Raw genomic sequence first — 23,569 nt, 5'->3', positions numbered from 1 at the left:
AAATCAGCATTAATATGTTTTATGGCTACTCCGCTCTCTCCAGCTTGTTGTCTTTTTTCCATGATGTAGCACAGATGTCTGGAAAAGTTTTCAGAAAGGTCTCAGGGAACTACTAAGCTGATATTCTTTTTTTTCAAGGAAGTAACCATCAATAATTGTCAGGGATGCACTGGTTGGTGGGAGCACCGGTCTTGTAAGTGGCTTAAACAGTTTTGATGGATGAAAGGCAGCGCAAAGGCTGACTCACAGATCAGCTGAAATGTTTATCAGGAAGAGAGTTGACCTTTAGAAATGAATTCGCCTTCTCAACAAGTTATTTCATCATGTTCCTCTCTCTCATTCTAACCAGCACTACATAAGTGTCGGGTTTAATATGTGAACAGGCTTAGATTGGCCAAGACACCAGAGCACACATCTGCCAGGTGTCAGACAGACTAACACACACCAGCTGTGTGGAGCTGCCCGCCCAGCCTGCGTCCCCCTCCCACTTTTAACTTTATCATTGATCCTCCGCTCATCTGCGCCACACATGTCATCCCTTCCAGCTGAGATGTGGGTGGATGCTCTCAGCCTCAGAGGTTATCTCATGCAAAGTCACACATGCTGCAGTAATAATGACATTTCTCTGCATGATGCACGATGTCTTATGCTCAGAACCTACAATTGAGTGCTTTCCCTTCTCATCTCGCTTTTCCCACCTCTAATTTAGCTTCAAATGTGGTGGAAAGTTTTAAGAAATGGCCGTGGAGAACAGGCCTTTAGAGGTAGTTTATGCACAGTGGCATCAGTGACTGTTGTTAACATTACAAGTGATGTGTATAGGTTTTCGGTCTGCAATGTGTAAAGTGTCAAGGGAGCTGCTGAGGCTGAGCCAAATTGAAAATGTGACCCATGAAGCCCAAAAGCATGACGTATGGTTTTCACATTACAGTTTCTCATCTTGGATAAATTCAAGTTGCTTAATGTAAATGAAGAATTAGATCATTTCCTCTCTTATGCATGTATATGTGTCTCTTTATAATTGATGACACAATTGTGGCTCAAGCGAAGTAATAAAAAAACATCTGCAAGTAGCAGGAAACACATCTTCTTACGTGAGCAGTGGGTTATGATATAAGTTGTGCTACACCGTGCCTCAGGAGTTGGTTGCCAACAGAAACGTTGCTGTGCCAGTGTGGCGAATTGCACAACCAGTTACTCACTTTTTCCCCCCAAAAAATATTAAAAGGAAATCTCAGATTGCAAATGTGTGGTTGTATTGGCAAAATGTTCACACAATCAATAATATTAGGACAATGTGTTGGATTTGAACATAATAAAATTTGTATACCTTAACCCAGATTAGTTAGATAATTATAAAGTGTTTGCAGATTCAGAATCAGATTCTTTGGCCACTTGGGTGCAGCAGAAACAAGCTCTTAATGCAGCCCTTACGTGTTTTCAACTTTTGGTTGATATTGCACACATGTAGAGGTGTCCTAGCGAGCAGCTAACTTTGGTAGCTGGCCATTTTTTCACAGCTGAACACAGATACCTGGTGAGACTGAACCTAAACAATGAGCTGAATTGCTCCAGATTGCACGGACATACACACCTTTATGCCATCAAAACCGTGCTGACCCACTGGGACATTTACATGGATCATCTGGGGTGTCCTGTGGTGTCTGTCTGGTACTGTGATGTTGGCAGCGGACCCTTTGGTTCCCGTGGGTTGCAGGGTGAGACCTCTTTGGATCAGGACTGTTTCAGCACATCTTGTGGATTCTTGATCAGATCATGGGAGTTTGGAGGCCGGGTCAACATTTTATGCTCTTGGTCTTGCTCCTCATCTAGTTTTTGCAGTGTGGCAGGGCACATTGTTTTACCATTAGAATGTGGAGTAGAATATTCAGAGGTGCGCTATTTGTCAAAGCAACATCCACACCATTGTACACCAATCAGCCACAACACTAAAACCACTGACTGTTAAAGGAAATAACATCGATCATCCCATCACAATGCACAGTTCTGCTGGGAAACTTTATTTCCTGGTATTCATGTTACTTTGACATGTACCAGCCACCTAAACACTGATGCAGGCCATGCAGCACACCCTCCCATGACAGCGGTCTCCTCCAGCAGGGCCATGCACCCCGTCACACCACATAAAGTGTTCAGGAACACAACACGAAAAGCCCAGGTGTTACTCAGTTTTCAAACTCTCCAGATCCCAATCTGATCATGCATCTATGTAAATGCACTGGAACAAGCCCAATACATGGAGGCCACAGGACCCAAAGGATCTCCTGCCAACCTCCTCATGCCAGACAACACAGGACAGCCCCAGAGCTCCGGTGTCCATGCCCCAGTGGGTCGGAGCTGTTTTGGCAGCACGAGAGGGACATGCACCGTTTTAGGCAGGTGGTTTTAATGCCGTGGCTTGGTGAAATGAAAAAAATGGAAATATAACTGGTTATATTTTGCATGGGTTTGTTCAAACCTTTTATGTGTCCAACATATTTTCTAAAACTAAGCATCTCTTTCTCATGACTTTAAGAAAGAGTTTTGTGGGAAAATATACCCACTGCAACAACCCTTTGTGCATGAAGACCCATTTGGTTCTGTGAGGTGACTGAACTGTGCCTGTCCTCCTACCCTAGGTGGTCCACTGATGCAGTGGCCAAAAGCACCAGCATTGTTATCTGTCACTGAGGCTGGATAAGTGTGCTGCACTGCACTGTGAGCTTGTGTGTTTTTATGTATGCACGTGTTAGTGTGTGGTCCCAGCTATAAATGTGTGTGTGAGGTCCCTTTGCAAATGTGTCTCAGAGTGCTCATGGGCACTTTGCAGCATCTGCAGTTTTTTGGAAACTGACAGTTTTAACAACACTGAGCAAGATGTAGTGCTATACAGTGTACAGACTGTATGTTCAGCTCCCTATTCAACATAAACCGATCACCACTTAAACGGTTCTATTTAGCCTGTCATTTAATAGCAGAGTGCAGATAAGGTGGTGACTCTGCATATCATGGACACACACACACACACACACACAGACACACACGCCTTTGTTATTAATAGTTAGGCTCAGGCATGTGCAACATGATAGATGTGGCTGGATGGCCCATGAACATCATCTTTAAATGCTTACCGAGTGTGAAAGATTTAAAAATTTTGGACTTTGGTGACTCCTAGTGGTAGCAAAGAAAAAGATACACTGTCACTTATGTATATTTGCTACAAACTGTATGTAACAGGCTAAAATTAATACAAAAGCTGACCTACCTGTAGCTACAGTTATATCATTCGTCTGCAAACACAAGAAAATTAATCATTTTAAAGGAGCAGCATTGAGGATTAAAGCTTAGAGGAAGGCCTGGGCAGTGAAGCTGAAAGATTTTTTTTAATAATAAAATGTTTAATTTCAGTTGATTTGGACGATTATTTATCATTTTTAAAAAGCTTATTTTGATAAAGGCCAGCAGAAAACAAGTTTAATTTGAATTCAAAGCGCACAGGCAATATTGAACAAATAAATACACACCTTGATACAAATTAAATACAGAAAGCAAATAAAACCCGAGGTACAAGTTGCTGCACTGCGCTGAGGGTAATGTTGGGGGTAATTGGAGTTGTGTCATGGAGAGAAACCCTACACTGTCCTCTGTGGTCAGTCAGCCCTCGCAGCTGGCCGTTGAGAGTGCATTGCTTGGGTGGAAGTGATGGGGGATCCAAGGGTGTCGGCCCTAGCAAATGAGGGCGAGGAGAGGCCCAGGTGGCTGTGGACTAGCATGCCTCGGGAGACATGCATGGAAACCACTGGGAGAAAAACGGAGCAGCATAACTGAGGGCTATGATAGGCTTGATAGGCTGTTATGAGCCAGTCATGAGCATGGCTACAGTTTGTTCATGCAGCTGAACTTTGTGTTATTGTTGTGCGCCTTCATGGCAGCTGATGCATTAAAATGACATTGTTGAACATTCTTTCAATCCATTTTGTCATTGCTATTGATGAAGAGTTTACATTCAGAGATGGCAGTTTTAAAGCTGTGATTTATGTGGCAGAAGTAGAGAATGAGTAGAAGTTCTCCCAAAGGATGCTACAAAGATTTTGTGCCGTCCCTGACATGATATAAGATTGCATTGGCGCTGACATGTTTTGGGATTGAGTTTAAAGGTGCATTCTGTGATTCTGGCTAAAGATTGTTGTAATTTAGCTCGTTAGTACGATTGGATGGCATGTGCCAGGTTTAACAGCCTTCCCGCTCCCCGTTTTCCCATCCCACCTCCTCCTTCCTTTCAGCCAAGTCCTGTGTACAAGCAAGAACGTGCACATAACACACTGGATTAGTGTTGTGGGAATCGCTGTGTGTGGAGCCACTTTGTTCGTTCTCCATTTAAAAAGTCAGGAATCTTTTATTTTTTGGCCTTCAAACTGAAGTTAGGATACTGTGAAGATATTACTGTAAAAGAAAAACAAAATTTGTTTTGGATTAAAACTACTGAGTCCACCCTTAATAAATAAGTTTTATATCAAAGCTGAACTCAATGATATGATAACAATGGAAAAACTGACATTGTGTGATGCATGATGGGCTGCTCTCAGGGACTAATTCACATGTTTTACAAATTATCAATCAGCTTTGCAGATGGTTGATAATTCACATGTTTTTGCATGTCGTACCTCTTTTTTTTCTTGTTTTGCTTTAATGCCTTCCAAATCTGCTGTTGCATTAGTCTCAGTAGTTTTATCAACCCCTTTTGTTGGACATTAAAAACTTTAAGTGACAATATGCAAAATGCGCGTGTGGTAAGTCCTGCTTCCAAGTGGGAAATAACATAATGCAGCTTCAGGTTACTGCATTTCTCTCTGAATTTTCTCTCTTACATAACTCCCTGTGCCGCCATTGTTTGGCTGCTTTTATCAGAGAAAACAAGACTCCACTGTGCTACTATGTTTTCCTCTGTGGTGCTGAGGGGAAGCCATAGTGTTGACACATTGGCCAAGTCTGGCAAACTGTGCAGAGAAGTGGCTTTTGAGTGACCTGAAATCACATGAGCATGAGTGGAGAACACAAACATCTGGTGCAGCGTCCAAGGGAGCTTAGGTTTCCTTGAAATGAAGGAACTTGGTGATTTAGGCCCTATATCTGGATAGTGACGGAATGTGGAGACTGCAGGGACACTGCAGTTTCCACAGACTTAAAAAAAAAAACATTCTTTACTTGGTAGAAATACACCATGCTCTCCAAGTATGTGATATATTTGTTTGGTGAAAGCAAATATTGTCAAAGAAAAAGTAAATGTGCAGTCAGTGTGATCTTTATATGCACGACAGAGTGTCCCAATAACTGGTTATGACATTTTGTGTGACAGTTCTGCAGCTGCCTTTTAAAAAAATCACTTCGATAACCATCTCAAATCTTCAACTGCATGACAGCATTACAAGATTTTTTGTTTGGTTCATGCATTTTTATGATCACTCGAGTGGGCTTGTGTAAAAAAGTGAGTACAACTACAGTGTTACTGTGTTATTTTCCACCAGTTTGGATTTTCAGAGTTTTACTCTCAGCTGCAAAGTGTGTCTGAATAAACTGTGGACACATCACAGTATAAACAGCATGACTGCAGTTTTACACTGAGCTCATCAGCCATGTGTTTATAATCCATTATCGCTTGAATACACTCTAGATAATGACCTTTTCCATGACTCAGACTTTATAAGATGAGTGTGCATTGTTGCTCAAGTTTAGAAGCAGACACTTTGCACTGACTATTTTGTATAGTTTCTATTTAAATGTCGATGTAGTTTGGGGTTTTATTTATATTACTTGTCAGCATATCCACGCTTACTGGGAGTATTAGAAACCACTTAAATAGTAGCAAACTATGTGCCAAAATCAACTTAGTTAATTTACAGTACCTGCAGTTTTTTTTCCTGACTTTCCATGGGCCACCTGGAATTTACAGAATCAGGTTTAGGGCCTTAGAAAAGTGTAAATCTAAAGAGGTGCACAACCTGGTGCTTCATGTTCTGGGCATTATTCTGTAAATATATGTGTTGAAGAGTGTTAATTTAAGGCCAAAACAGCAAAAACGAGCCAATGTTACAGGCTGACATAAAACCATTCTGATTATAGGCAGATAAAAACTTCAACACGTTGTCACTGGTGCAGAGGCGGCTGCTACACAACAGGTTGTTTGATCTAAGAAAGCACATATTAACAAAGGCACTGTACACTGCAAGTTTGAATTCGTGCCATTTTAAGGACCCCAAGTCTTTTTTTTTTTTCATGGAGAGAACATGAGCATGATGAGAGTCAGATAAATTGTGTGGAGGTTTGATGTATGTCTTCATTCGAGAACAATCAGGGCCTGTTATAAGATGCTGTACCTGCATTTTCCACTAGAGGGCATCACTCATTATTTAGTGATGTAACCACATTTTGAAGCACTGGAAAATGCACACTTCTTGCACGTTCTAGAAATAGCTCTCTTTTAGTTTATTCCTGAACAAATGGGCAGTAAACCCCTAATGATGTAAAGTGCCACTTTTCTGATGGCTCACCTCAGAGCCGCCATTAGCGCTGAGCTTTTACTGCGCGTCTACCAGCAGACACATGAGCTGTTAAAACGACTCCACTGGCTCTACTTTTACTCCCCATCATTAGCTTAATGGAGAGGACTTCACTGGTCACAGGCCGTGTGCTTTACTCTTCAGGATCCCCTTTGAGTTTGTGTTTATATCATTTTGTGTTGACTTCCAGAGCGGCGAGTCCGCCAGATCACAGTCGGACGTTTGGGGTTATTTGGGGGCGTTTAGTCGTCTTCAGTTTTGCAGTTTTAAGTTTCACTGTAATAAAAAATGTAATTGCTTTTGTGCTCTGGTGTTTCTGGACCCACATTATCACCACAGGGTGGTCGGAAATTTTATAGGTTAGGTGTGTGTGCAAGTGTGTGCCTTGGACTTGTCTGTTTGTTTTACTCCCAGAAAGGAAGGAAAGTGAACTGTCCTTGCTTCGTGAGGGTGTTTTTTTTTTTTTTAAAGCTGTGGATTTGCTTTGTAGTAATGATGGAATCGATCACATGAAACAGAGTCTGAGTGCTTCTATACCTGCATATCTATCTCTGTGATAACTGGTTTAAATGTAGGACTTTTGGGGCTCCTGGGTTAGGACTTTTCTTTAGGTTTGTTCCAATGCTGCGTTTGTAAAAATCTACTTAAATTTTTCCTGTGTTACAGCCTAAATAAGTAGGTGCTGAAACCCATGAGCTGAACTGATCATGTCAGGTGTGAACAATGTGTGACTTCTCTTTCATTTCCTGGGACATTACTTTACATCACAATGGAGGAAAATCTGAGCAAATAAAAAACACACACCCCTGCTGTGAAAGTGGACTTTCCAGTCCAACACCCCCTTTTAAAAGGATATTATTTTGTGAGTTGGAAAATTCAATAGCTGCCAAGGCGAGTTAATTACCAAAGTACATTGGCTGGTATTTGTAGCAGGTGGTTTTCATCATAATCGCTCTCTACTGCTGCAGCTCCCTCGCTTACACTGAGGCTGCATGTGATGATAATGTAATGAAAAATGGGCGTCGCAGTGTTGAGCAACTGGGATGTGCTGACATCGCTGTGGTTTTCACAGTTTGACACAACATTTTTTTCTCTTGTACGCTGTCAAAAATTAAAGGTTGCACCCTTGTAATGCTGTGTGTTATATTTAGAGAAGCACATAACAGAAATACAAGCTACATGTGAACATATGATGTTTTTAAGTGTGTGGAGACACTGTCATGTTAAAAAATGTCTGGCGTGTATGCTTTCTGACTCATATTTTATTGTTTCTGGTTTCACAGGTGTGTTCTCTGTTTCCTCTGAAGATGAAGAGGCACCGGTTGTTACCGTTGTGTGCTCTTCTAGGCGTCCTGTTCGCGGGACTCCTCCCTAAACTTGATGCTCAGGATGGTAAGTTCAACCGAATTCATCTCAGTGTCAGTCGGCAGAGAGTCGTCGTTTTTTGCTTACAATTTTTATTTTTTTCAGTTTTCAGCAACACTTAGCAGGATGTAATTTTTGTTTTTCTCTGCTTAAAATATATAATCTACATCTGCACCTTTTCAAATAGCAATGTGGAGATTAATAAACTTCTAATGATTTAAAAAAACAAACAAAGACGTAAAATAAAGATTTTTTTTCCCACTCTGGTAAGCATTGTTGCTGAACTGTCTCTTTTTACCATTTAGCATACAAATTCAAAATATCAGTCTCTATATGGGACAAAAAAAAAATAAAATCTGAATAGAAGCTTCTAGAAACATTACAGTACTACACTAAGTCAGATGCTTTTAGGAATCTAATCAGACTGACGCTGTCAAACATAAAATGACCTAAATCGTACAGTCATATTGTGCAACAGTGTACAGTAGTATCATAATATTTTGGTACCATGCATCAAGCATCTTTTCATTGGTCTTTACTTTTGTCCTCCAAACACGCTTCTGAAGATTGTGCACAAGGGTTGGCAGCTGATATATACTTTCTAGTGGATTCATCCTGGAGTATGGGAGAGGAGAACTTTGAGCATGTCAGACATTTTCTATACACCTTGATACAATCACTGCACCAGGTTGGAGGAGAAAAGTTTAAGTTCGCCCTTGTCCAGTACAGTAGCAGGCCTGAAACTGAGTTCCATCTCAAGAGCTACCCAACAACACAGGGAGTCCTGGCACACATCAAGGCTATGTCTTACCGTGGTGGGGGCACCCGCACTGGCCTAGGTCTGGATTACCTGATACGTACACACATGACCGCTGCTTCGGGCAGCCGTGCTGCTGACGGGGCGGTCCAGGTGGTGTTGGTGCTAACAGACGGGCGCTCTCAGGATGACGTGGCCGAGCCGGCTCAGGTGCTGCAACTGGCAGGCGTGGAGATGTTTGCAGTTGGAGTTCAGGATGCGGTGGACTCGGAGCTCAGGGAGATGGCTAGCCAACCTCATGCCACTCATGTGTTCAGTGTAGACTCTTTCCTGGCCTTGCGGGATATAATCCAAGAATTAGTAGTGGGGATTTGCGGTGCAGTGACCCAGTCAGGGGTTGCTCCCATGGGAAATGAGGCCCCTGTGGCTGAAGGAGGGACAGGTAATAAAATGGGACCAGTGTCACTACCATACTAATGTGTCTACATGTGCAGGAAGAAGCTGCTGCATATGACGACGTGACTGGACTTTTTATTAACACAATCAAGTATTTTTTTTTAACCACAATAACCTTTCACTGCCCACCTGCAAAATTAACATCACTCTTTTTTGTCTTACCACACTTAATATGCCCCGAATGCTTTAAAAATCACTACGAGATCTGCATGTGACTGAGACCTCTACTACATCTTGGATTAGGGTGCTCGGTTTATGCTAATGGCACAGATTCATTCTGTCCCAGATGCTTTTAAATACGGTACACAGTGTACAGTATAAACCTAAATCATAATTCAAGGCACCACTTTTAGATGATGACTCTTTGTAGTAGAGTGGACAAAGGCACCAACGTTCCATCAGAATATAGAGAAGAACGTGACCACCGGGATGCTTTATCCGTTTAAACATCCCATCCCAAAGTCAATCAACGAGCTTTTAACAACAGCTAACCACGCGCCACTGCTTATGTGTCCTGCACATGTATGTTTGTCTTTATCAGTCACAATGTCTATCTGTGTAAGATATGTGCAATATTCTGTATTTGAAACAGTGATGAACCTGTCTGGACTCATCCGTGACCTGCAGAAGTACTTTGAGAATGTTTATTTACACGTAGAGCTCCTTTAACTGTTTGCAGTACATTACAGTAAGTCACAGGAATGAGAAAGATAAAAATCCATTCAAGGATATTTAACTGAAAAAAAAGTCAAATGGAAGCACAGATGATCCAAAAATGATTTAGAAACATCACAAATGTACATCATTTTGCTCTTGTTGTATAGAATCACACTTACAATGTTCTCAAGTAGTAGCAACATGTAGGCTCTAAGGATGGTCCACAGGGTCATGACTGGTCACTTCACCTGAGGTCTGTAACAAGAGTCTGCATGGGATGACTGAACTCAGTGGAGCTCATAAATGTTACACAAATTTGAGATATTATTTGTTTTTTAGTTGAAACTAATTTTTTTTTAAGTAACTGCAGATTTTGTTTCTTTATTTCCTATAAGTTTATTCTTCAATGAGTAAACATTTAGTATTAGTATCATTAGTATTATCATTTTTTGTCATTTTTTAATAGTCCGTCCTTGTTTTTGCCTTATGATTTTTATAAACTTTTCCCATTTTATTGCTTAAAGTAACAATTAAACTTTTTTTCATATCCATCACAGCTGTTTTCCCTATTACAGCCTATATTATGTCATATTTTGTTTGCTGTAGTCTGCCCTGATGGGAAAACACTGTAATCCATTTGATAATGATATAATGAGGGCAAAAAAAATCTAAAAGTTACCTCACTTTAGGAAATCTCCCTGGTTCAGCCTACATGCAGTATTGTGTGTTTTGTAATGTTGTTGATTTGTTCACTTTGAATGTTACTTGACACATGCAATGATATGCTAGCACGAGTTCTCTGATTGAAGTCTTTGTCCCTGTCTCACTATGTTAACGCTTTTACAAGTTCCATTTTGTTTTGTTTTCTCTCTCTCTCCTTAAAGCACAAGATTCAGCTGACCTAGTACTCTTAATTGACGGATCACAGAACGTTGGAGCAGCAAACTTCCCCTATGTGCGCGATTTGGTTTTGAAAATCATTGAGCGCCTCGATGTGGGCAGGGACACTATTCGGGTGGCCTTGATCCAGTACAACACCGATCCACAAATAAAGTTCTATCTAAATAGCTATGACAGCAAGTCATCGGTCCTGGAAGCTGTGAAAGGCCTCACCTACTCAGGGGGCGATGAATCTAACCTGGGCGCTGCCTTGGAGGAAGTGGCTGAGAGCCTTTTGAGCGAAACAGCTGGGGGCAGGGCAGACGAGGGTGTGCCTCAGATGGTGGTGGTTGTCAGTGCTGGGCCATCCACTGATGATACTGGCGCCGGTGACCGGGCCCTTAAGAGGGCCAGCGTTATCACATTTGGCGTGGCGATTGGTGACACTGCCACTGCAGATCTGGAAGCAGTCGCTACAGACAAAACGTTTGTCCTGTCAGCCCCTGATTTCAGAGCAGTTGCAAGCATGAGTGACCAGCTGTTCCCATACATTAACGGGGTGGTCCAGCGCACCATTATAGTTCAGAATGAGTTCACAGAAGGTATGTAACTTCTCTGTAAATGTTGGTGGGACATTTTGTTTGTGGAAGGGGACTTAGTAAATTAAAAGCCTGGGAAAACTTATAATCAATAAAAAAATATATATATAAATACTGTACAATGTAAGACATTCTTGTGCTAAACTTGAATTTGCTATGTTCTTGATCTTAAGGTTTCTAACAGTAGTAATAGTGACAGGTTAGTGCATGGCACTTAGTTGAATTGTGACTGTCTTACATTAAACCTTTGCAAAGGTAGTGAGCTTAATTGTTAACAGATATTCTACTAAGAAAAGGACATTAGGACATAGCCCTGCTACCTTTCTGTATGTTTCAGAACCCAGTTTGTTAAACAGCATGTTTTCAACAAAAGTTATACACCATCTCAAATTACAGTTACAAGTTTGTAACATTGCACAAACATTTTGAACTCTCTAAACCCCAAGCAGTTTCTAGCCATTGGTTTTTCTTTTTGGTTTTTGTTCTTTTGACATTTTTAGTCACTGTGGGCTAATTTTTCACTGCAATGTAAAGTCCTGCAGCTTTATAGAAACAGCAAAAAGATGCCTAGAAGTAGAGAGAACTAAATGTCTTCTGTGCAGTATGACACAGTTATAATGCCACATATAAAAAAATCATTAATTAGATTTTTTGTTTTACAAAAAAACCCAAAATTGGAATCATTATGTAGGCTACAATATAAGTTACCAGAGGTCTTGCCAACATTCGAAAAAAAGGGGCTTTACCTGCTATAGATAGACTATTTGACGAGGCCTGTTTGCTTTTTTACAACCTCCACAAACTAGTTATGGCACGTCAAACATGGAACATTCATGAACCATTGCAAAGTTAGTGGTTTTTTTTTTTTTTTTTTTTTTTTTGGTCATTACTCGTTCTTTTTTGGTGCATAGTGTTCCAGTGCAGCCTATTATGTAGGAAACAAAGATAATTACTTTTTGTTATTCTCTTTTTTTTTTTTTTTTTTTTTTTGCATAATAAATGGTTTGATTTGGGCATTTTTTGTTAAGAACATGTCTTTCAAACTTGTCTGTGGGTCTTGGGGTTCAGAGTGTTAACCTGAGCGTTTTAAATTCATACACAGACTGGGCATTTTTTATGGCTACGTAGCAAGAAAAAATTTAAAACAAGCTCAAAGTGAAAAGCTTTTACAGTACTTACTCACTCTTAGCGGGTGTTGTAAATTTTGGCAGGTAGAGTACACCTAGCTTAGCTTTGAACAGGGCACATGCTGCCCACTTAATAAATGCATAGAAATGCATAGCGCCTTGTACCAATACTGTGTCAAATATTCCCCAAAACAACCATTAATATAATGTTTTACAGTTACAAGTTCTAGAATTAAAATAAGTTTGTGTGCATTTTACTTTGTAGATTTGAATTTTGAATGAAGTTTTCTAGTGTCTGAAGTTAAGAAATCCTCATTATTGGGGAGGTTGCAAATACACTTTGAGTGTACAGCATACTTTAAAATGTTTTGTGAAAGTAAAATAAATTAAATTAAATAATTGTAAATAATTCTTCAAACTACTTCATAAAAATTAGCTGTAACCAATAGAAACAGCAATCAAAAGTATTGTAGAAGTTTGAGAGTAACTGTAATTCATATTAATAAGGATACACTGTTGAAGAAAAGACAATGTATCTCCATTTTTTCTGCTTGTAGATCAGTATTACTTAACGCATATCCCAAATAACTTCTTAGTCATCAGTGCTTACAGCTTCATGACTATAACATTTCTTAAAATCTACCTTTATTCTAATTGTAATGTCTTCTTTCAGTTGTGGCAATTGGAAAACGAGACGTCATTTTCCTGATTGACAGTACAATGGGAACCGCAACCATCAACGGTTTACGCGAATTCATCAAGAGGTTTGTCGACAGGATGCCAATTGGTCCAGACGGAGTTCAAGTGGGTATTGCCCAATTCAGCACTGTCCCGAGACTTGAGATGGATTTGAACACCCATGGAACCAGGGAGGCAATAGCAGCTGCTTTGGGTACGATCCGACCAAGACCAGGACAGACAATCAACATCGGAGCAGCCTTGGACTTTGTGCGGACGAATATGCTGCAGCCTGCGAGGGGCAGTCGTATTCAGCAGCAGGTGCCCCAACTTGTGCTGTTACTGACCAGTAAAAAGTCTAGTGACAGTGTGGAACAACCTGCTCTGGCCCTGAAGCAAATGGGTGTACTGACTCTGGCTGCAGGCTCAAGGGCTGCTGATGAGGAGGAGCTGAAGCAGATTGCCTTTGCTGAAAGAGTTGTATTCATGAACAAGGACTTCCGCCAACTGTTTCGCAACCCAAGGGAAGTTGTTGATGCTCTCTCTACTCTAGCTGGGGTGGTGGTGGTGACTGAAGTACCCACTGAGCCAGGTAAGTCTTTGTTTTCTAAACATACAATACATTTGAAAAGTAATATGTCCCAAACATAAATAAAGAAATAAGTTGGAAAACAACAAATGCATATGCTTCTGAAACCGAGTGATGCATGATAAAAACAAAGGGGACCGATTACTCTATGTTACTCTATGAATGTGATACTTGCACCTCGTCAGGGGCAACTATAACAAAGCCAGCAAAATCCTATATGCTCTTTGATTTCTAAACATATGATCAGATGTCCACCCAACTGAAATATGACAGATTTGGCTTGTACACTCACTCACACTTGGCTTAACACACATGGTTGTGACCTCAGAGAGTTTTTTAAAAGTTTTCTCTGTTGATCCAAACAAAATATTTGCTGCTGCTTTACCTTTAGAGCTTCTCAACAGCAGACCAGTAGTAGATTTTGTTGTATTGCCTACATACCAAGATAAGAACCTTGATGAGTTTGGTCTGAGGATCATGTTTAAGTAATTCCCAAAATAATAATACCGGAAGAAAGAACCAGAAAATGCTGAGTACATGAAGAGCTTTAGGTGACAAAATCTTCCTGCAGTTCAATGACGGCCCTTTGACTGTTTAATGTGTCACTAATGAAAGTGTTTGTACATGGTTTTCGACAGAAAATAATTATTTTGTTTTTGTGCCTTCCTCAGTGGTGGAGATAACTACAGTGCAGACACAAAAAGTTGTCCGAGACATTGTCTTCCTTGTGGATGGCTCAAACTACATTGGCAGCGGTAACTTCCCCTATGTGAGAGACTTCATGATCAACGTGGTCAACCAACTGGATGTACGTCCTGACAGAGTCCAGATTGGTCTCCTGCAGTTTGCTGCCCGTCCAAAAATAGAATTTTACCTGAACAGCTACAGCAACAGACAAGATGTTGTAAATAGAATCTCTCAACTCAGCCTGACTGGAGGATCAGTTTTGAATACAGCAACTGCCATGAATTATGCCCTGGCCAATATGTTCCAGCCATCAACTGGGTCCCGCAGGAGGCAGGGTGTCCAGCAGGTTTTGGTCTTGATCACAGGCGGTCCCCCCCAGGATGAGGTTAAGACCGTGGCTGATAAACTGGCTTTGGCTGGTGTTTTGACTTTCACTGTCAGCTCTGGACAAGCAGATGAGTCTCTTCTCAAGACAGTTGCCTTTGTTCCAGATTTGGCTTATCATGAAACAAGCTTTTCTAGTTTACCAGCTATGGCTGAAGTCATCATGCCAAAGCTGATAACAGTGGTTGGCGATACCGATGTGGCAACATTTCCAGAGGAAACTGGTTAGTTTAGTATTTTTTCTGTTTCTAGCATGTCTCTGTCAGATTAAATAAATGTGATGTCAGACTGTCCAACTGTAATAGAAAGCTACCCTGGTAACTATTAATTAAGCTTTCTTTGTTTCCCTCAGTTGTCATCTCTGGAGTTGAAAGAGATGTTGCCTTCCTCATTGATGGAACAGATCGTGTTCGAGCAGATTTTGCCTACATCCGGGATTTTATCATTAAAGTCATTGAACCACTTGACATTGGGATCGACAAGGTACGAATTTCAGTGGTTCAACACAGCGAGAGGCCAACTCCAAATTTCTACCTTAACACTTACAAAACCAAAGAGGACGTGATAAGAGCTGTCAATGGCATGACATTGGCTGGCGGACGAAGCTTAAACACAGGCTCTGCTCTGAGATTCATGAAAGACACCATTCTGTCTGAAAGCAATGGCAGTCGGGCTTCACAAAATGTCCCTCAGTTCCTGATTGTTTTGGCTGGAAGCCGCTCCACGGATAACGTGAAGGAATCTGCTGGTGCACTGAAGACAGAGGGAGTCGTGCCATTTGGTGTTGGTGTCAAGGATGCAGACCCAAAGCAGATTGAGGAAATTTCCCACAACCCCTCATTTGCCTTCAAAGTGAAAGAATTCAGTGAGCTTGGCTCCATACCACAAAAGCTCAATAACTATGTGAGCCTTCCGAGGGAACAGCTGGCCGTTGTCCTACAAGAAGGTAGGAAAAAAAATGTTTTCTTATTGGCGTACTAACACTTTTGCTGATGTTTCTGGTGCTTTATGAGAATAACTAAACCTTATTTGTTGTGTCTTAGCTCAAAGTGATGCTGTAAAAAGAGATATTGTGTTCCTATTGGATGGCTCTGATAACACCAGAGATGGATTCCCAGACATAAAGCTCTTTGTTAAGAACGTAGTGGAGAGCCTCACTGTCGATGAAAGCCAAGACAGAGTGTCTGTGGTTCAATTTGCTGATAGTCCTGAGGTCAACTTTTACCTGAGCTCTCACAAGACAAAGAACGACAACATAAATGCCATTGATAATTTACGGCACAAGGGTGGAAGGCGCCATAATATCGGTGCAGCTCTCCAGTTTGTGAGGCATAGAGTTTTCACTTCTTCCACAGGCAGTCGAAGACTGGAAGGAGTGCCCCAGATTTTAATTCTTTTAAGTAGCAAACCATCCACTGATAATGTGAGAGGCCCAGCCTTTTCTCTTAAAGAGCATGAAATTATCTCACTGGGGGTTGGAGTGGGAGATGCCAGCCTTTCAGAGTTGGAAACAATTGCCTTCGAACCTGGTTTTGCATACAAGGTCACTGACTCCTCCATGTTACCCTCAATCCAATCACAACTTGGTGCCACACTGAACATACACAAAGACACTGGGGAAACCATGAATGGAATCTCTGATTTAGTAGGTAAGAGCTCGACATCTGATTTTATTACAAGTACAGTATTATGTCCTTTACTCTCAGAACAACAAATTTTGCTCCCTAGCACTAATACTCTTTCTCTCAACTGTCCTGAACTAATTCCTGGAATTTAATGATTAATGATAAGATGATAAATCATTTTAAAAATTATTTTGGCTCATTTATGTTGCATGACATTTAGAATTACTCTCACCAGAATATCTATTCTGACAGAAATGATCTGCTCTGTACTTTCAGGCTTCCTCTTTTCTTTCCACTTGTTCTTTTAAACACTACTTTGGAGATCAATCACCAAATTTGCGCAAACATCTTTTTTTTTTGTAAAAAGATGGTTCTTTTGCAGTTTTGCTTCAGAGCAATAGCTCGTATGTCTTTTGAGCTCAACCTTTATCACTGAGCTTCTAACTTGCTTATGTTCATAAATGGCCACGAACATAGAAAAGTCTCAAACACACAGTTCTTGAATCCTCTTTCTGTCTATCCATGTATCTACTAGTTGACACACGGAGCAATAAGCGGGACATAGTGTTTCTCCTTGATGGGTCGGATGACTCCAGAAATGGGCTCCCAGCTATTCGAGAATTTGTCAGAAGAATGGCAGAAGAGCTGGACATTGAAGACGATAAGGTTCGAGTGGCCGTTGTGCTGTATAGTGACAACATTAAAGTTTACTTCAACCTAATGACTCACAGATCCAAAAAGGCTATCATCTATGCTGTAAGAAGTCTTCGACATAAAGGAGGAAGACCTCGGAACACTGGAGCTGCTCTACAGTTTGTGCAAGACCATGTTTTCACTGCTTCATCTGGTAGTAGACGCCGAGAGGGAGTCCCTCAAATTCTGATTTTACTGACTGGAGGCAAATCCAATGATGATGTTTCCAGAGCTGCATTTGACTTAAAGCAAAACGGTGTCGTGTCTTTCGCCATTGGAATGAAAAATGCTGACCAGGGGGAACTTCAAAAAATCGCCTTCTCTTCCAAATTCCTTTTCAACTTGCCTGTCTTTGGTGAACTTTTATCCATTCAGCCAGAGATAGCTGCATTTGTCAAGGCGGGAATACAAACAGAACCTCCTACTTTTGTTGGTAAGACGTGTCACTGATTCGTAGTTGAGAAGTAAACTGTCTTCTTGCTTATGTTCTTGTGCATTTGGTCTTTCATCATTTGAATTTCGATGAAACGGCATCATCTTCTTCTGAATCAAACGGTTTCATGTTCCTTTACCTCTCTCCACTGGCTAGCCGCAACCCATGGTTATGTTGTTTCTTGTTTGGCTCTCATCCTTTTCTTCTTGTACCTCGGAGAGCTTTTGTTCTATTTTTAAGCTCTTCCTTGAGCCAATGATTATCACATCATTGACTGAACATTTATGATTAAGCAGAATATTTATTTGCTTTTCTCCATCCTCCATTTGTGAAAGAGGAATATGCCCTTTGGAGTGTCTCAATATTCTTTTCATCCACCAGTTTTCCTAAATGTTCTCGCATCTAACACCTTGTTTTTTGCAGTTGTTTGGTAGAATTTCACCACCATCTCCAGTGGTTTTGCTAACTGTATAATCTGTAATGATTATACCACAATGCCATTCAGCATGTGTGTGATAACTCTGATTCTTACACAAACTTTTCATATTCTCTTCCAGTCGAATTAGAATCCCCTCAAAGAGACATAGTATTTCTGTTGGATGGGTCAGATGATGCACGGAGTGGCTTTCCAGCAATGAAAAGTTTTGTCCAGCAAGTGGTAGAAACACTCAATGTTGCTGAGAACAAAGATCGTGTTTCTGTGGTTCAGTACAGCAACGATCCACAGACGGATTTCAGTTTGAACACTTACGTGGAAAAACAAGATGTTCTGAATGCAATCCAACAGTTGAACCACAAAGGGGGAAGACCCCTCAATACCGGTGCAGCTCTTAACTATGTGAGCAGCAATGCTTTTGCTGAATCTTCAGGAAGTCGGCATCAAGAAGGTGTTCCTCAGATATTAATTCTGTTGACTGGGGGAAGATCTCAAGATGATGTTGCAAGTGCTGCTGCTGCCCTAAAACAGGAAAAAGTTGTTCCATTCTGCATTGGTACAAGAAATGCTGACATACTTGAGCTCCAAATGATTGCACATAACCCTTCCTATGCCTTCTCCGTGCTTCGGTTTGATGATATTGGGAGCATCCATCAACAACTTGTGTCATTTGTGAAAAGGGTGCCTCGCCAGCAGCTAAGACAAAAACCGCAAAATGCTTTAGGTAAGATCTATCTATCTATCTATCTATCTATCTATCTATCTATCTATCTATCTATCTATCTATCTATCTATCTATCTATCTATCTGTCTATCTATCTATCTATCTATCTATCTATCTATCTATCTATCTATCTATCTATCTGTCTATCTATCTATCTATCTATCTATCTATCTAGTCATGACATGCACTTGTAAAGACAGTGACTTCTACAACTCCATCATTAAAATGATTGAAACACGTGTCTTTGTCACAAAAAACAATCATGCATTTTGGTTGTTTCATAGATCTATTACAGGCCTTTAAGAAATATGCCAAAATCTGCTGGTCAAAAATATACACTGGAAAAAATAAGAGTTGTGGGAGTTATTGGAAACTCAAGACTGACATGATATATGTGGTCTTTACAAGTGTATGTAAACTTTAGTTCATGACTGATCTATCAGATAACTGAATGTACTCTAACCTAAGCTTCATCTTGTCCATCAAGGCTCATCAGATCAAAGTGAATCTTTTCACCGTGATATTGTGTTTTTACTGGATTCCTCTGATGAAATGCAGACTGACTTTCCAGCAGTGCTTGGCTTTGTTGAGAGGATGGTGGAAAAACTTAATGTAGAAGCCTACAAAGATCATGTTTCGGTGGTGCAGTACAGCAGAGAACCTTCAGCGGAATTTTTCTTTAACACATTCAAAACGGAGAATTTGCGGCAGAATGTTGAGAACAGCATACGAAGTCTGACACATAAAGGAGGCAGACCCCGCAATACTGGTGCAGCCCTCCAGTACATCAAGGACAATGTTTTTACAGCCTCTTCTGGAAGTAGACGCCTCCGGGGTGCGCCTCTGTTTTTGGTTCTCTTAACTGGTGGACAGTCCAGTGATGATGTCAGAAGCGCTGCTGAAAATCTGAAGGAAATTGGTGTGATGGCTTTTGTGGTGGGAATGAAGAATGCAGACCCACTTGAGATACAGTCTATTGCACAGGAAGTCAGTCATGCTTTCTATGCAGCAGATTCCAGTGATCTGTCCGACATTGAACAACAAATACTTTCTTTGCTGAAGAAGAACTCTGATTCTAGGGTAGCACCATATGGTAAGAAAGGGATGGCGAGGTCTACACTGCATGCACAACTTATTGCATTGTTACATTGTTGTAGATCAGAAGACACTCATTCAAACTCAGGGTGAATGATGGATGGTAGTGCATAGATATGTTGGATTTTCCAAAGTTAAGAGACTGAAAAATGTGAAACCACCATTGGTCATACATTAGCTCATAGGATGTTACCAAGAGAAGGCATGTCATGTATAATGGCATTTGGTTTTATTTAGAACAACTTTGCTCTGACAAATTGAATTATGACAGATAACTGAGATGAAGATTTGATATTTATTCAAATGTTATGTGATCATCAACTCGTTTACTCCATTTGGCATAACTGGACATTATGCAAGTTATCGGAACCGAGGTACAGTTATTGAGTTTTGGCATTTTGGTCAGAGCATTTCTAGGGTTCCCTTGCTTTGGCAGTGCTGTACACCAAGCAACGAGTTTTGCTTGGCTGTTCCATAGTGTGAATTATGCCAACAAACAGTTCAATAGCAGTGCAAGTTGTGCATGTAGCATTCATGAACATTTGCAGGAATAACAATTTTCATCACAATTTCATCATCAATCAATTTGTTTTTATTCCTTTGTGACTACAGATGCCAGCAAAAGAGACGTTGTTTTTTTGCTTGATGGTTCTGATGATTCTCAGCGAAGATTCACGGATATTAAAGACTTTGTTCAGACAATTGTGGCAAAGCAGCTTAACATTGCTGCAAACAAAGACCAAGTGGCTGTGGTCCAGTACAGCGACACGGCAGAGATTAATTTTAATTTGGGACGTTACTCAACAGAAAATGATGTTCTTGAAGCCGTAAAAGGTCTGACTCACAAAGGAGGTTATCCTCTTAACATTGGAGCTGCTCTCAAGTATGTTGGCCAACATGTATTTACTGCTGAGTCTGGAAGCAGACTTCTGGAGGGAGTTTTACAAATACTCATAATACTAAGTGGTGGACGGTCTGGGGATGACATTAGAACCCCAGTCAGAACACTGAGGGATATTGGTGTTATAACAGTTGCCATTGGAACAAGTGATGCTGACACCCTAGAGCTGCAGACAGTTTCTCATACACCCAATTATGCACTCTCAATTACTGGTTATGAAGAACTTCCTACTTTGTTGTCAGTGTTTCGAGAGGCTTTCTACCATGCAGAGCAGACTGCTCCCACAGCAGGTTTTGGTAAGACTTAATGTTTTTACCTTTCCACGAAAATACTATTTAGTAATGATCAATAATAATTACAACAAAAACCCTACTAGTGACCTGAAGAAAAACACATTGCCTTTGTTTTATATTTCTTGTCTTTGTTGCAGATTCTACAAGAAGTGATGTTGTATTTCTTATTGATGGATCATATGACTCTCGAAACGGGTTTGAAGACATACGAGGCTTTGTTGAAAAAATAGTTGAAAGTTTAAGCGTGGGCAATAATAGAGACCAAGTGGCTGTTGTTCAATACAGCCGTGAAGCCACAGCCAATTTCTATTTGAATTCCTATTCATCCAACAATGATGTGCTCAATTCCATTAGAACAATGAGGCATAAATTGGGACGACCCCTTAACATTGGAAAAGCACTGGAGTTTGTCAGAGACAATGTCTTTGCCGCTTCAGTTGGAGGCAGACGGGAAGACTTGGTCCCTCAGTATCTGTATGTGTTTAGTGGTGGGAGATCGGGGGATGATGTCAGAGGACCAGCACAGTCACTCAAAGACAATGGAATAAAGACTTTTAGTATTGGAACAAAGAACGCTGATACTTTGGAGATGCAAACTATTGCTTACACACCAGCACATTATTTTTACGTCACAAACTATAAAAATCTGCAAAACATGAACCCATCTCTTGAAGGCACATTGAAGGGCACCCAAGAAACAACTGAATTTCCAACTATAACTGGTAAGAAGTAGAAAAATAACAGCATTTTAAGATGGCACGCTTACCATTATATATTGCAAATAATACTATATATAAATATTGCAAGTATGTTGATCTTACACCATGTTTGTTTATATCCATTTCAGACACTCCCACAATTACAGATGTAGAACGCTTGAGTGCCGATATTGTTTTCCTCCTTGATGGATCTAATGATATGAGAACAAATGAAAAACAAATCTTGGAATTTGTCAGAGAGTTTGTCAAGCAAGTAGAAATTGGGCCAACAAAAGCACACGTTGCTTTGATCCAGTACAGCACAGAGCCCATGACTGATTTTCTCCTGAACAAATATTCATTGAGAGATGATGTCTTGAATCATTTGAGCAATGTAAAACTGAAAGGAGGGCTTACCGTGAACACTGGTGAAGCCCTTGATTACGTGAGAAACACTGTCTTCACGGCTTCATCTGGCAGCAGAGCCCTGCAGGGAGTCCCACAGATACTGATTCTCCTAAGTGGGAGAAAGTCCGAAGATGATGTCTTAGGTCCAGTGGAGAGACTGAAAAATGCTGGAGTCGTTCTTTATGGTGTTGGAGCAAATAATGCAGATAAATTGGAGATGGAACAATTGGCTCCCAGAGCAGAGTATTTTATCAAGGAGATTTCTGACTTTCCTCTTGTGAGAAAACAGTTGCTCTCATCCATTACTTCTCTCAAAAGCACAATGAGCCCTGATGTAGGTGAGTGAAAACAAGGTTTTGTTCATGCAACTTTACATATGTATTGCAACTTTCATTTAACATTGAGTATAGACATACATCAAAATGATCTAAACTGCATTGTATTTAACAGATTTTTGATATTTGTTGAATTGGTAACTAATGACATTTACATGATTCTGGACATTTTTAGGTTCAAGTTCCAGCATAAACAGAGACATTGTATTTCTCATTGATGGATCCGATGATGTAAGGAGTAGATTCAGCGCTATCCGTGAATTTGTGGCAAAAATGGCTGACAGGTTTGACCTGGACCAAAGAAAAGATAAAGTTGCTGTTGTACAGTATAGCAACAATCCTGAACTCAGTTTCAGCCTGAATGCGTACAATTCAAAAGATGATGTTCTCAAGCACATTGCAAGCCTTAAACCAAAAGGTGGAAGGCCTCAGTATATTGGAGCAGCGCTCCAGTTTGTAAAGGACAACGTGTTTGTTTCAAAAGCTGGAGGTCGACGTAATGAAGGCGCCAAGCAGATACTAATTGTATTGGCTGGTGGAAGATCAAGAGATTCTCCAAGAGGGCCAGGAAACGCACTCAAAGCAGCAGGGGTTGTTGCATTTGCAATTGGATCAAGAATGTCAAATTCAGCAGAGATGCAAATTATTTCCTCTGATCCACAATACACTTACTCAGTCCCTGATTTTGTGAACCTCCCTGGCATTGAGCAAAGTTTGATGAGTCATCTTACTGAAATGGGAGTTGAGGTGGAAAGGAAAGGAGGTAAGAATAGAAATTCAACATTTGTATTGTATGAGTAACAATTGACACGTTATTATGTTTCATTGGGTATGACTGGATAAAACAATGGCGTAAAATGTAACAATTGTGAAGACAGCAATACAAAGCAAAGTGAATAATAAAAGATTGCTCTTAGAAAACCATTGACAAACTGTGATCAAGCATTAAACATTCCATCAACATACAGTGACAGCGGCAGCTGAAAATTAGAGTTCAATTCATAGTTGAAGACTTCATGTGCAGAAGATGGATGTATTACTGCTTGTGGAAGTGTGGAAATTTAATCGTTAGAAAAAATGTAAATATAATAAAACATGTCTATGCTCCCTAGTGGTGGGACAGCCAGCAGGAAAGGATGTGGTGTTCTTGCTGGATGGATCTGATGGTACTCGAAGTGGATTCCCAGCCATGC

General features: G+C 40.6%; 2 protein-coding genes across 2 annotated transcripts in view; both read left to right on the top strand.

The window, feature by feature from the left end:
- LOC103373060 (collagen alpha-3(VI) chain-like) overlaps window positions 1-23,566 on the top strand; it is a gene marked incomplete at its 3' end in the record, with an annotated part of 25,305 nt that extends 1,739 nt beyond the window's left edge. Inside the window, exons 2-15 of the mRNA XM_008302862.1 lie at window positions 7,841-7,949; window positions 8,489-9,121; window positions 10,677-11,273; window positions 13,071-13,667; window positions 14,336-14,959; window positions 15,088-15,681; window positions 15,779-16,384; window positions 18,044-18,646; window positions 19,134-19,739; window positions 20,354-20,938; window positions 21,073-21,657; window positions 21,783-22,379; window positions 22,552-23,139; window positions 23,489-23,566. Of these exons, the coding sequence (XP_008301084.1) occupies window positions 7,865-7,949; window positions 8,489-9,121; window positions 10,677-11,273; window positions 13,071-13,667; window positions 14,336-14,959; window positions 15,088-15,681; window positions 15,779-16,384; window positions 18,044-18,646; window positions 19,134-19,739; window positions 20,354-20,938; window positions 21,073-21,657; window positions 21,783-22,379; window positions 22,552-23,139; window positions 23,489-23,566 (7,378 nt within the window). The remainder of the gene's footprint in view (window positions 1-7,840; window positions 7,950-8,488; window positions 9,122-10,676; window positions 11,274-13,070; window positions 13,668-14,335; window positions 14,960-15,087; window positions 15,682-15,778; window positions 16,385-18,043; window positions 18,647-19,133; window positions 19,740-20,353; window positions 20,939-21,072; window positions 21,658-21,782; window positions 22,380-22,551; window positions 23,140-23,488) is intronic.
- On the top strand, window positions 16,531-18,087 carry LOC103373057 (collagen alpha-3(VI) chain-like). Its single transcript, XM_008302856.1, has one exon. The coding sequence runs from the start codon at window positions 16,883-16,885 to the stop codon at window positions 17,501-17,503; it is 621 nt and encodes a 206-aa protein (XP_008301078.1). The 5' UTR covers window positions 16,531-16,882; the 3' UTR covers window positions 17,504-18,087.
- Window positions 23,567-23,569: the final 3 nt, after the last annotated feature.

The sequence above is a fragment of the Stegastes partitus genome, unplaced genomic scaffold (assembly GCF_000690725.1).
Source record: "Stegastes partitus isolate 25-593 unplaced genomic scaffold, Stegastes_partitus-1.0.2 Scaffold1898, whole genome shotgun sequence".
In the NCBI taxonomy this organism is placed as follows: domain Eukaryota; kingdom Metazoa; phylum Chordata; class Actinopteri; family Pomacentridae; genus Stegastes; species Stegastes partitus.
Note: the sequence above shows the minus strand (reverse complement) of the source record. Positions and strands in the feature narration are given on the sequence as shown.